Below are 13,804 nucleotides of genomic sequence, written 5' to 3'. Positions count from 1 at the left end.
CAGGCTGTGGGATGGGCTGTGGGCGGGGGGGGGTGTGTGTGCAGGAGTCCCTTGGGGGCTGGGGGGTGTGCGTGCACGTGCACACACCTGCCCATGCACACATGCACGGACACACACATTTTGTGCATTTGGGCACACAGGAACACACATGGGCCATACAGACACACACGCATTTGCATTCACACACGGTACACACATACACACGGCTGCACAAGGGCACAGAGACACCCGATACATACACGCACACATTGAGACACACAGGTACACACACACACACACGACCGCACAAGGGCGTACAGACACACCACACACACACACAGGCGCACTCACACACACAGGCAGGTACGCACACAGCCACCCGTGTGAGGGGCCACCTGGAAAGCGGGGATCTGCAAGACCCCTCCCACGTTTCCAGGCTGCACTGTCTCCCTCTGGCCCTGTCTGCCCGGCGCCATGTGTAATTCAAGGCCAGTGCTGCCTTCGGGGCCACTTTCTTTCTGCCAATGGACTCTCTAAACTGGCCCGGGACCAGTAAAGGTTCAGAATCGGTGATTTAATCTGCCTTCTTTCGCAAACACGATTCCTCCCGAAGCGCCCAGGAGTGGCCGGGGTCTGGCACCAGGGCAAACATCTCAACGGGTCCCTCAGCCGGAGTCGTGTTCTCGCCACAACCCGCCAGCCTGATGTCCAGGCTGCAAACTGTACCAGCAAGAAACTCCTGCTTCTGAACAGGGCAGACGCCGCCAGGAGGGTGTGTTTGGAGGAGGGAAGGGGACAGAGGGGACTCTCAGACCCGTCACCAGGTCTGAAACAATGGAAACCTTGCCAACAAGGACTCTAGGAAGCGGTGAAAAGACAATTTTTTTTTAAGAGGCACAGGGGCGCCTGGGTGGCTCAGGTGGTTGAGCGTCTGACTTCGGCTCAGGTCATGATTTCTACAGTTTGTGGGTTTGAGCCCCGCGTCGGGCTCTGTGCTGACAGCTCAGAGCCTGCTTCGGATTCTGTGTCTCCCTCTCTCTCTCTGCCCTTCCCCTGCTCATTCTCTCTCTCAAAAATAAATAAACATTAAAAAAAAAAGAGTGAGAAAACCAATCTGACCCCCTTACAAAATTGTCGAACACACAGAGACACAGGAGCCTCACCAACAACAGAACGGTTTGCTGCCAACACCACAGAGAGGAAACACTTTACACCTGGTTCGTCCACAGGACCAGCCTAGACCGTGCCCAGAGGATTAAACGGGCCACAAGGAAATGTGAACTCAGCAGACTCACCGAAGGGAGATCAGTGTCACTATTTTCAGGATGTTTTATGGGACACAGCAAATAAGTACTTACAAATAATTCCGTCTTCAGTAAGATTTTCAGAGTAAGAGAAAAGGGGTACAGTGAAATCAAAGGAAACACCCTGTAATCTTCCACCTGAATGGGTGGTCTCAATGTGAACCCATAATTTATTTTTCACTATTTAAAAAAGCCTATATCCTGCTCTGTCCCTGGAAAAGACCTAGGGATGGTGGTGTCCCAGTAGCATTTGCCACTAGGAAGAATTAGGCTCCGAGGAGAAACATTCATGGGCGCTGAACGGATCTCGCCACACCTGGAACCAAACCAAACGTGTTTTGCATCAAAAGAACTCAGGGATGCACTTGGAAGAGGTCCCATCGGCCAAAGAGAAGGCACACTGAGCATTAAGGAAAATAAGTTTTGGCTGAAATAAATCAAGCACTTAAGAACCTAAGTACATAATCATAGTTTGAAACAATGACAGCTCATCTGTCACCACGAGATGGTGGTAGAAGACCAAATCATCATTCCAAAAATTGACCAGAAAGACAGAAAAGTCGAGCATTTAGCTTCCTTGGCTGGGACACCAAATCTACGATGACAGAGAGAACTGAGCTGAGAAATGATGAAGGAATAGAATGGGGAGGGGACACCTTCGGACCCCCGGTGAGCGCTGAGCCCAGCCCATTCGGGGAATGGAGACGACAACCCCATCAGGGGCTCCCAGCCCAAACCCAGGTTCCCCAAGCAGGACAACCAGACGGCTGCGCTTCTCACCTACAGAGGACAACACTCAGCCCTGCTTGGAAGAAATCATCGAGGCTCATCAAGCCGCCATCTACCGCGTCACAGGGAACAGGAAGACAGAGGAGGGTATCTGAGGAAGCCGCAGTATGCGGCTAGCAACCCACCCACTCGCCCACCACAGACACGCGAGAAAGCCAGAGAAGAAGAGCGGAGGGAGCCTTCGTCTCTGAGGAGACCCAAGAGATCTAACAACCGAAGGCAATTTGTCGGTCCCAGTTTGAACCAGCTCAATTTAAAAGATTTTTTGGAGGGGCAACAATTAGGGAAATTTGAACACAGATTGGATTGTAGATGATATTAAGGAATTCTTGCTTATTTCATTAAGGGTAACAATGATTTTGTGGCTGTGTCAGAAGACAGAGGTCTTTATTTTTTAGAGACACACTAACTAAGTTTACTGGTAAACAATTTGGAATGTCTGGGATTTCATTTAAAAATNGGGGAGGAATAAACAAGGGTGGGAAGGGAAACAGACAAACTGAAATTAGCAAAGTGAGAAAACCAGAGGAGGATTAAATGGAAACTCACTACATTCTTCTCTCTTGGGTAACTTTTTAAATTTCCGTAATGAAACTTTTAAAAGAGGAAAGGCAGGGAACCCAGAGGTCTCCTGCTGGGAGAAGAGAGGTGGCAAGGACAGAGGCTTGCTCACAAGCCTACATCCGAGACCCTGGGCAGCCCCTTCCCAGGGCCCTGATGAGCAAAGCTGGGGGGGTGTGGCGGCCCATGGGATATTAGCTCCTAAAAGTACCTGTGCACTGGGGTTTGATCTCTCCTACTCCTGGGACCCCGTAACGGCCCCAGGGTGAGTGACCCCAGGCTAATCACCTGGCACACGCGCCCAGTCGCCCCACCTCCGCATCCAGCAGCCACACCAGCCTACCCGGCCCCCGGCTGGCCCAGGTGAGGACACCGCTCCACCGACTCCCACTGTGAGAAACGATACATCTTTGTGGCCTGAAGCCACCACAGTCCGTGGCTGTTTGTTCTCAGCACAAGCTGGCTGATAAAATGCGTACGGTGAAAAGGGGTAGGCAGAACTAGTTTTCTTCCAAGGCCACTGCTTTATTAGCAAAAAGTAACTGGCTTATGGAGCGCCTGGGGGGCTCAGGCGGTTGAGCGTCCGACTCTTGGTTGTAACTCAGGTCATGATCTCACGGTTTATGAGTCTGGACGCTGGGCTCTCTGCTGACAGCGTAGATCCTGCTTGGGATTCTCCCTCCGCCCCTCCCCTGCTGACATGGACCCTCTCTCTCGAAATATCACCCCCCCCCAACCGGTGTTCTCTGTCTACATTTCAGCAAAGAGGCAGAGCCTGGTGATGGATGGGTGGACAGAGTGGGTTACAACCCTCCTTTCGGCCACACTCGCTAGCTGTGCCCGCCCTGAGCCACGCGGACCCTGAGCCACGCGGACCCCGAGCCACGCGGACCCTGAGCCTTGTCTCCTCCTCCTTCAAAGGAGGCTCTAAGGACTGCCTGCCACCCCGGATCTTTGGGCAACACGTGCCCAACACAGCGGAGCCACAGCAGACGCCCCCTCATGGCCAGCGCCTCCTTACCCGTCCACCAGCCCCTGCTGCTTAATGATCCTGTGCGACTCCTCCCTGGAGATGCGGCCATGGAACCAGTGCTGTGTCCGATGAATCACTGCGGGGGGAAGGGGGGGAGGTAAGGTCCTGGGCCGTCTGCAGCACGGGCTTCCGTGAAGGCACTGACAGCATGCTCGTGATCAGCGCGGGGCCCCAGTCCCCAAGGCCACACCTCTCGTGGTGCANCTTTAAGTGGAAAAGGATCAGGCTGCATGCTGTGCTTACCTGTGCTCAGGGTAGAGGGGTGGAGGGGACTTTGGCTGCTGAGGACATTTATCCGCGTGCTCCGTTTCTGTAGAGGAAATGTCCGGGTTAGCGCCACGACGGAGGCTGGATGAGCACATGCACCCCGGGGCGGGAAAAGATGCCCAGGCCCTTGACCACGGAGCGACAGCCACCTGCCACCCTCTGTGTCTGTCCACAGTTGCTGTTCTTTTTAATGTTTTTTAATTCATTTTTGAGGGAGACAGCGTGAACATGGGCAGAGGATCTGAAGCGGGTTCTGAGCCATCAGCACAGAGCCAGACGCGGGGCTTGAACCTATGAATCGTGAGATCATGACCTGAGCCAAAGTCGGATGCTGAACCGACTGAGCCACCCAGGCGCCCTCTGACCATGGTTTTAAACACAGAAGCTTCCTGGGGAATTCGTAAGATCCCAGCATTGAAGCAGAGACTCGTTTCTCACACGGGAGGCACACGCAGTGAATCTCCTGGTGAGTTCTGGGAGAAAAGCGTGGGGTTTTCCACTGAACGGAGGCAGGCCTGAAGACACGGGCCTCCGGGGAGTTCCCCACACACCCCGAAGCCCAGGTTCAGTGAGCTTTCTGGTTGATACACTGTCTGTAAATCTCAGGAAGCCTGCAATCAGGGGCATATTCTGATTTCTGGAGATCAGAACATGAGTCTCCCGAGGAAGGGACTGTTTGGGGCCACAAAGCCGGTTAGTGGTTGAGCCACGATGTGGAAGGCCTCCCGGCCCAGTCAGGGTGGGCTCCGTGCTGCCCACAGGCGGCCACAGACCGCCCGCCAGCAAGAACAGCTCTGAGGGGGGCCCAGGAGGTCAGAGGGCTCTGCACCCATCCTGCGCTTCCTCCGGGAGCCAGTGGGGGAAGTGGGTGCTAGGGACGCAGAGGAGCCCCACGCACCAACCGCTTCCCGCATCTGAGCCTCAGACGCCAACCCCCCCCCCGACGACACCCCCAGGGAGGGTCACCCTTCTGGGAGACCAGCAGGGGTGCCACCCACGACGGGGCCTGCCCTCACCCTCCAGGCGTGGCCTTCCTCCAGGGCTGCGCTCTGGGCTTCGGCCGGGTTCTCGATCACTCTTCCTGTTTGCCCGGAAAAGTCCATGGCCACGAGGGAGTTCTCCGAGACGCTGCGCTGGAAGGAAAGGCCACACGTTCTTTCGGTGTAGGGAGGTGGGCCTCAGCCACACACAGGAGGGCGACACCGTCCTAAAGGTGGCTAGGAAAGGGGTGATGGGAATAACACGCGTCCCCTCTCTAGGGTTCAAGGGGGGACGCTCTTGAGCTAAAGATGGCTTTGGTTTCTCTGGAGGAGGAGAAACGCTCCAGTCCCCTCGTGGCCTCCAACACTGTGGTGCCACGGGGCTTGGATGGTGGGGTCCCTCATGGGTGCCCTGCCTAGACTGGGACACATCCAGGAATGGAATTGCTGCGGGGAGCTCAGCCCTCACCGGCCAGCAAGTCCTGATTCAGGGCGAGGCGCGGGCTCCCCCTGCAGACCCACAACGTTCTCCAGGGCAGGGACCCGACGGAGCTTTAAGGTCGGGTTTGGACAGGACCAAGTGTTCCTGCACTTTGGGAAGCGGAGCACATCCTGGGAACAAGGATGCTCACGATCATCTCTAGGGTCCCGCTGGGGAAGGCTCCCGCACCACAGCCTGCAGCGCCCAGGGGTGCCACGGCTGAGCAGGGCGGGAGCCAGACGTGGGGAGGGCCCCTGGGAGAGCCGGCCGGTGCTGGGGACAGCCTCTGACCCCCTGAACAGCCACCTTCCTGAACAGGCTAGAGGGACACACAGGATGGCGGGGGATCTGTCCCCAGTAGTCATGCTGCCGAGAGGGAAGACCCGCCTCCTGGGCAGGGGAATGGGCCGTGTAGACCGGCTTTCCTGAGATGTGCGGGCTCGTTCCAGAACTTCTCCAGGCAGCCTCGTCGGAAGCGACCTGTGTACAGAGCACTGCGATGCCTTCTGGAAACTCACCACTGGTGTGGAGAAGGAGGGGAGCAAGGGCTTCCTCTGAGGCGGGATTCTGTAGTTCTGGTACAGGAGCGTGCCATACTGCGGGGAGAGGCCAGAGTCTGTCACCAGGGCCACATGAGCCCCCCGCCCCCCAGACGTGGCGAACCTGCGGCGGTGAAGGGCGCTGCTGAGCGGTGCCCCAGCCGCCTCTGTGGGCCAACGAACACATGTGCGACGCAGCACACTGCCTCGGTCCTGCGTGATGTCACCACCGCCCCCTCCCAGATGTGACTGGCCGACAGGCTCACCCACGTTGTTGGGCAAGGGATAAGCAGGCAGTGACAATCAATCGAGAACAATCGACCCCACCGAATGCTGCTATGGGTCAAGTACTGTCCCAAGTGTTTTATGCTGCTGTCTCCATTTTAGGGAATGTGTCTTCTGTCCCTGCTTGACACGGATGTGAACAGGGAAGTGAGGCCAGTCCGCTCAGGATCACGGTCAAGTAAGGAATCTGAATTCGAAGGCACATAGCCTGTGCCCAACAGCATTCTTCCCAAGCACCAAGCTCACCACCAGGCCAGCTCGGCGGTTCATGCTACCTGTGCCCTGGCGAGAAGCAGGGTCCCCCGCACTTGCAGCCACCCAGCCCACACTCCAGTTCCCGGCTCCCACCACATGGGCAAGGAAGAAGGTCGAGCGAGGACACGGTTATCAAGAGGGCTGAGGCTTCCTCCCCATCTCCTGCGTGGGGGTAACACATTCCCAGCTCCAATCCCACAGGGTGTCCTCGTTTCCAGAATAAAAGTGCTCAACAGGGGCGCCTGGGGGGTTCAGTCGCTTAAGCCTCCGACCCTCGATTTTGCTCTGGTCACGATCTCACGGTTTGTGAGATCAAGCCACACATCAGGCTCTGTGCCGACAGTGGGGAACCTGATTGGGATTCTCTCTCTCCCTCTCTGCCCTTCCCCTGCTCTCTTTCAAAATAAACCAACTTTAAGAAAAATAAAGAAAAAATACATAAAAATAATTGAGGCGTCTCCTCTGCCAAAAAAATTTTTTAACAATTTACATATTATTGAGAGTCACAGAGAGACAGAGCGTGAGCCGGCGGGGAACAGAGAGAGGGGGAGACACAGAATCTGAAGCAGGCTCCAGGCTCCGAGCTGTCAGCAGAGCCCGATGTGAGGCTCCAACTCACCAACAGTGAGATCATGACCTGAGCCAAGTCAGATGCTTCACCGACTGAGCCACCCAGGCCCACCCCCCAAAGTTTTTTAATGGAGAAGACAGGCTGACAGGACAAAGTGAAAATAGCCAATGGCAGATTTAAGCACGAATATTAGTATTTTAAATGCTAGGCTTCCCAACAAATACTCCAAAGAGAACATGAAGATTATCAGAGGAGAAAGTCGATTACATTATGTTTGTAAGAGACCCGCCCTGAGCATAAAGACTCAGAAAGGCAGCAGAGACAAGAAGAGAAAGCAGTGTGACCACTAAGCAGGAAACACCGACATAGCCAGGGTAATGTCGCCTGGGTCAGACTTAGAGGCAAGAAGTCCCGATGCAGACAATAAAGCAAGGTAATTTGGAAGGGCCAAAGAATCAATATGAAGAAGGCTTAAATCTTTCTGAACTTGTCTGATTTAAAAACACACACATGTATATGCATATGTATTTATCTAGACAGAAACGTGTGCAGTGTGTATGTTCACATATGTACATGTTATTTTTGAATCCAGTAACTATACCAACATGACAAACAGCAACTAAACTAGAATTTAAAGAGCAAGTTTTTAGTCTGAAACACAGTTGAAAATGAAAGGCTTAAATTCAATGATCTAGGGATCCCTTTCAAAACGGTATAAAAAGATCATCAAAGTAAGGCCAAAGAGTGAAAAAGGAATGGAAAAACACACACTCTCTTCAGGAGGGCCATAACACCGCTCTCAGTTCCAATAATGCACCTGAAGGGCTTGCCTTTGACCTGTGGGTCTTTTAATATATATATAATTAAAGAAACATGTTTTTAACGTTTAAGTTTTGAGAGAGACAGACAGACAGAGCGTGAGTGGGGGAGGGGCAGAGAGAGAGGGAAACACAGAATCTGAAGCAGGCTCCAGGCTCTGAGCTGTCAGCACAGAACCCGACATGGGGCTCAAACTCATAAACCACAAGACAATGGCCTGAGCTGAAGTTGGACGCTTAACCGACTGAGCCACCCAAGCGCCTCTAACTAGTGTGTCTTTTAAGTAAGTATAAAACTGTGTTTTACCTGCATTATATTAAAAAAAAAAATTTTTTTTGCCTTAATTACTCAAGAAATTGAGTATTTTGGGAGCATCTGGGTCGCTTGGTCACTTGGGTGGCCAAATCTAGATTTCAGCTCAAGTTATGATCTCACGGTTCGTAGGTTCAAGCCCCACGTCGGGCTCTGTGCTGACAGTGCAGAGCCTGCTTGGGATTCTCTCTCCTTCTCTCTCTGCCCCTCCCCTGCTCATTCTCTCCCTCTCAAAATAACCTAATAAAAAAAGAAACTGAATATTTCCCACACTTATTTTTTGCAGATCCATGACACTGACTTCTTGTTTTTCCGTTTACAAATATATACCCTAGTCTTCTGGGCGGTGGTTTCATTGGAATACGCCAGGTGCTCTTGACCTAATTTTTACATCACTAACCCCACTTCCGCACTTTATTTTCCTTTTCATTTTAGTTGAGGGGGTTTTGAAGAAATCCTTCTGGCCCAATCCATCTTTTTCCTTTAGACTTTCTGCCATGGCTTCAAAAGAAGAATGCGTGCCCATGGAATTATTCACCCTTTCTCTGGCCGGGTGTTTCCTGTTTCTTACTCACCTCTCACTGAGTCTGACAGTGAGAAGAACAGTGAGGGACTGCGGATGCTGTGCTTCTGTTTGGGGAGACACTACTGAGATGTCCTGACACTAAGGCGAGGGGCCGCTCCTGCCTGTCCAGAGGCAGCGTGCACCCTGTCAGCAAGCAGCCTCCTCTGCAATGCTAATGTGCTGAACGCCATGGTAACTCAACTAACAACACATAGGTCCCTTTCTCTTGGAATGTAACTGAACACTTAACCTTGACGTTCTCGAGCGAGACAGAATGTCAGTTTCTTTCTTTGTGCAAAGACAGCACAAAGGTGTAGGGTCATGCCCAGAGAAGGACTCATTCAAGTTGCCGGACTCTGCTCCAGGGATGCAGACGGAGCTGGGGATGTGCTTTCTACCTCGAGATCCCAGATGAGCGCCGACGGGACACGGTTATTAATGGAGAGGAAACCCTAACCGTGGGCATGGTGAGGGGTAAGTCTTTCCTCCAGAGGCCATGCCCGAGCAGGGTCTTGAGGGACAGGACAGCCCTGGAGCAGCACCCCTGCGCACAGCCCCCTGATTCTGAGCACAGCACCCCCGCACACACCTCCACCACACCCCCACACACAGCGCAGAGCTTACACATTCCTGAAAACTTACAGAAACTCATTTTTTTTAAATGTGGTTTCATCACTCCTTCTAGATTTTTCAATCAATTTTAAGGGTTTTTTTTGGTAAACATTTCCTTTTGACTTTAAAATTTAAGAATGGGGGGTGGGTTCCTGGGTGGCTCGGTCGGTTAAGCAGCTGACTCTTGACCTCGGCTCAGGTCATGATCTCACGGTTCCTGAGTTCGAGCCCCGCATCCGAAACCTGCCTGTGATTCTCTCTGCCCCTCCCCTCCCCTGCTTGTACATTCTCTCTCAAACATAAATAAACCTTAAAAAGTAAATAAATAGGGGCACCCGGGTGGCTTGGTAAGTATCCGACTCTTGATCTTGGCTCAAGTCATGATCTCACCGTTTGTGAGATCCAGCCCCACATCACACTCTGGGCTGACCGCGTGGAGCCTCCTTGGGATTCTCTCGCTCCCCCTCTCTCAGCCCCTCCCCTACTCACAATCTCTCTTTCAAAAATAAATAAATGAACATTAAAATATTTAATAGAATTGTTTTTTAAAAAGTAAGGTGTTCCTCTTAAAAAAGCCCTGGGATTTTAATGCAACCCGCATCGCTCTTACAGTATTAACCACATTCAGGAATGACTCCCGCACACACGGGGCCAGCAAAAAGGCAACACTTTCTGCTCGCGGGTCAGGGACCCCCAGGTTGACGTGTGCTGCAGAACACGGAGTTCTGTGCGCCTCTCGCTCCCTCCGCATAAGGACACGCACACCGGACCCCCTGCTGGGGGACGGGACAGTCTGAGGCTAGCGCTGGTGGGGCGGGAAGGGGAGGAGGCTGCCATTCCTCACTGCAGATAAAACCCCACGTCTGTGAACAGGTGCAGCCCACACCCCTCAGTCTGTGTGGGGGATGCCCCTAGAGGCAGGAGACCCGGACTCTCGGAGGGAATTCTAGACTCCCCGCCCCACCCGCTGACCCTGCTAGCCTGAGGCGGGGGGTCATTCAGCACTGCTCAGGACACCCCTGCAGCCAATCTCCATTTTTCTGAGCATCTATTAGGTTCTGAGTGCAAGGCTATCCTGGCTCTCCCAGAGGACTTAGGAGGGTGCCAGGCAAGGTGACGCCCAGACTGTGACCTGGCACAGGGCAAGCACTGGTCAGGTTCCCTGTGGCTTGCTGAGTGTCCTGTCAGGGAGACGGACAGACAAGGGACTTAAGTCTCTGCTCACACCCAGGAATTTAGGACAGGAGCCAGCTGAGGACACAGGAGGCTTTTTACCATGTCCCCGCCCCCTCACCGGCTTCAAGCGGCCACAACCCCTGGAACAAAATACAGCCCATTCCGAATGCTGGGGTGCGGGGTGAGGGGCTGATGATGCAGAACCTGGGCTTTAATGACGCTTCCTGCTCTGAGAATGAGAGAGTTTGAGACGGGGCAGGGAGCGGGGGCAGCTAAGTAAGGAATTCTCACATCAGGAGCGGTCCGGCAGCCTGCTCGGTCACGGCAAAGCACCTGGGTGCATGACCAGCTGAGAAGGCACAACTCAACTCCGTGACCCTGACACTGGCTCACTGTTCCGGCCACAGTGGCCATGAAGTCTAGGCCCCCAGCCTCCCACAGGGATGGCACTTTGGGGGGCGCCTGGGTGGCTCAGGTGGTTAAGTGTCCAACTTCAGCTCACGTCATGATCTCCTGGTTCATGGGTTCGAGCCTCGCTTCGGGCTCTGTGCTGACAGTTCAGATTCTGTGGCTGCTTTGGATTCTGTGTCTCCCTCTCTCTGCCCCTCCCCTGCTCATGATCTTTCTCTCTCCAAAAATAAACATTAAAAAATAAATAAATAAATAAATAAATAAATAAATAAATAAACAGACTTTAAAAAAAAAGGAGTGGCCTCTGGGACGTGGAGTCTGGGGTCACTGGAGGCCCCGGGGCCACACGCAGGCGTACGTGGACGTGCCTCCCCCTCTGCTGGCCCTCAGAGAGGGGGGCAAGGTGTGATGGCCGGCTCCGGAGCCAGGCGTTGGGTCCCAGTGCTGACGGTGCCGCATGTGGGCAGGACCCCGTGGGCTCTGGGGTGTCATCGGCACAGCGAGGACAATGACAGCACATCCGCACGAGGAGGGGACAGGTACGAAGTGACGAGGCGTCTGGCCCGCAGCGCGTGCTCACAAACGTTCAGAGCATCACGCCAACATCGGACGGGACGCTCTCGTCAGTGCTAATGACAAGGTCGGTTGGTTGTCAGTGTCACTGCCTCCTCTGCGCATTTCCCTGCCGGGTCCTGTCACGCCGGCACGCAAGGACAGCCCTGTCCTGCCCGCCCCACGTCCTCCCGCAGGGCCCTGATGGGAGGACCTCGCTACCGGGAGTCGTGTGCGTTACCCAAAGTCGTAAAACCCACAGCGCCACACGTGTCCCGCGTCCTAGCTCACGCCTTTCCTGCTTCCTCCCGTGTCCGCAGATGCAGGGATCCACACAAACACATGGAGCTCCACGTTTCCCTCTCGCGGCCACCCCCACCTGCAGGTCTGGGCCCACCGTGCCTCTGTTCATTCCTGCAGGTTTTTGTGTTTTTGTTTTTTTTTTTTATTTTCAAGTGAGCGAGAGAGAGAGAACACGCATGAGCAGGGGAGGGGCAGAGAGAGAGAGAGACAGAGACAGAGAGAGACAGAGAATCCGATGCAGGCTCCACGCTTAGTGCAGAGCCCAATGCCGGGCTCGATCCCATGACCCTCGGATCACGACCTGAGCCGAAATTAGTAGGAGTCAGATGCTCAACTGACTGAGCAGCCCGGGCGTGCCCTCTCCTGCCCTCTTACCAAATGCTCACACGCACACGAGCCAACATACATATCTTTCCTTTCTGCACCCCTACAACAAAGGTAGTGCTTTGGTTTTTAACGGTTAATAACACTTCCTGGAAATTCTCCCACGATCCTGAGAGAACGTTGTTCCTTTTACGACTGAGGAGTGTTCCCCTAAAGGGACATCCAGTCACATTTAAAGCTGGCTCGTAAAGGAGTCGTCTACGATTTACGGTATCCGGTACCAATGCTAACCTTTACCCTGTTATGAAATAATAATAACATTTTAGGTTTAATCCGTTTATGGTTTTATCGGCAGCAAAAATAAAACAAGATCTGGTTCTGGGGAAGAAGTTAACGGATGCCACCCCTGGAGCTTATGTTCTCTGGCATCTCCAAGGGGCTGTAGGTTATGCTTCCTCCTTCTCCTCCATTTCTGTCAGTGGCTCCGCCCTGACTCTGCCCAGCTGAAGCTTCAGTGAAGGCTGGGGTTCTCGTAAAGAGATTCCTAGACGCCCTGCCGGGGTCGGCCAGAGCCAACCCAACGAACTTCTCCTGCAGACCCATTGATGTTCATCTCGGTCAACTAACTTGTAGAAAGTGCAGACACGAGAGGTGTGTATGGGCCCAAAGAGACATTGTGGGAGAAACTGGAAGTGAGGTGTTCTCTACGGTCACGAGCTTAACCTTGACTGAACAGCCACGTGGAATCATCGTGGTAAATGCTATCAAGTCGCTCTCGAGGGTGTTATCCCCTCTGAGATCCAGTGAGACAGATTCCTTCTAGAACGTGTCGTCAGGAGACACTACGTCCTTGGGGAACTATGGCGAGCTGCACGGTGTGCCACGTTTCCCTCGAGGCCCCGGCTTTTCAGGAAGGTGAGAGCCCAACGTTCAGTCTCGGAAATAATCATGCCTCCTGATAAACGGCGTGCTCTGTTCCGGTCTGATCTTTCTGTTCCCGGTTCTCTAGACCTTCGGCTCTCACCTTGTGCAGTTCCCGGCTCCTACGCCCCAGGGGCCATTAGGTTATGTAGGGAGACGATCCCGGTTGTCTCCACGGGTGGGGGAAGGGGTGGCACTGCGTGGGAGACCCCAGGGATGCTGCTCAACGTCCCACAACGTCCCTGGACGTCCCTGGAGCCTGGGTCAAAAGCTGGCTCAGACCTTTCTAAAGATTTTTTTGTAAATATTTATTGAGGGGGGGGCAGGGGAGGGGCAGAGAGAGCGGGAGACAGAATCCCAAGCAGGATCCATGCTGTCAGCACGGAGCCCACCGTGGGGCTGGAACTCCTGAACCGTGAGATCATGACCTGAGCCGGACTCACCCATCAGATGCTGAACCGATAGCCACCCGGGCACCATGGCTCTGACCTCTCTACCGCGAAGCCTCCATAAGAAGCATCGAGACACCGTCCGGACAGACGTGCGGGCGCCCCGGGCCGTGGGCACAAGCGGCCACCTACCTTGAGGAGCCTGCACGCAGTCATCCAGCACGTTCTGCCCTGCTCGTCCTCGGCACACAGCAGCCGTAGCTCCTTCGTCTCGCTCCGGACTCTGTTGGGCTGAAGGAGGTAAGCGAGCGTGACACGGCCGGTGTGGAACACGCCCGCGTGAGAGCAGCGCAGGCGCCCAGCAGCCGGGTTGGGT

At 54.0% G+C, this 13,804-nt stretch overlaps 1 protein-coding gene across 4 annotated transcripts in view; it reads right to left on the bottom strand.

Annotated features, from left to right (window-relative positions):
• GRB10 (growth factor receptor bound protein 10) overlaps positions 1–13,804 on the bottom strand; it is a 164,352-nt gene that overhangs the window by 5,894 nt on the left and 144,654 nt on the right. For all 4 annotated transcript variants that reach the window (XM_077781104.1, XM_077781105.1, XM_077781107.1 and 1 more), the window contains 5 exons: positions 13,621–13,719; positions 5,913–5,990; positions 4,950–5,066; positions 3,910–3,976; positions 3,655–3,742 (listed from right to left, as the gene is read on the bottom strand). In XM_077781104.1, coding sequence (XP_077637230.1) covers positions 3,655–3,742; positions 3,910–3,976; positions 4,950–5,066; positions 5,913–5,990; positions 13,621–13,719 — 449 coding nt within the window. The remainder of the gene's footprint in view (positions 1–3,654; positions 3,743–3,909; positions 3,977–4,949; positions 5,067–5,912; positions 5,991–13,620; positions 13,720–13,804) is intronic.

Source organism: Crocuta crocuta, unplaced genomic scaffold (assembly GCF_008692635.1).
Source record: "Crocuta crocuta isolate KB4526 unplaced genomic scaffold, BGI_CrCroc_1.0 scaffold108, whole genome shotgun sequence".
Lineage (NCBI taxonomy): Eukaryota > Metazoa > Chordata > Mammalia > Carnivora > Hyaenidae > Crocuta > Crocuta crocuta.
The sequence above is the reverse complement of the archived record's forward strand: the minus strand, read 5'-3'. Positions and strand labels throughout refer to the sequence as shown.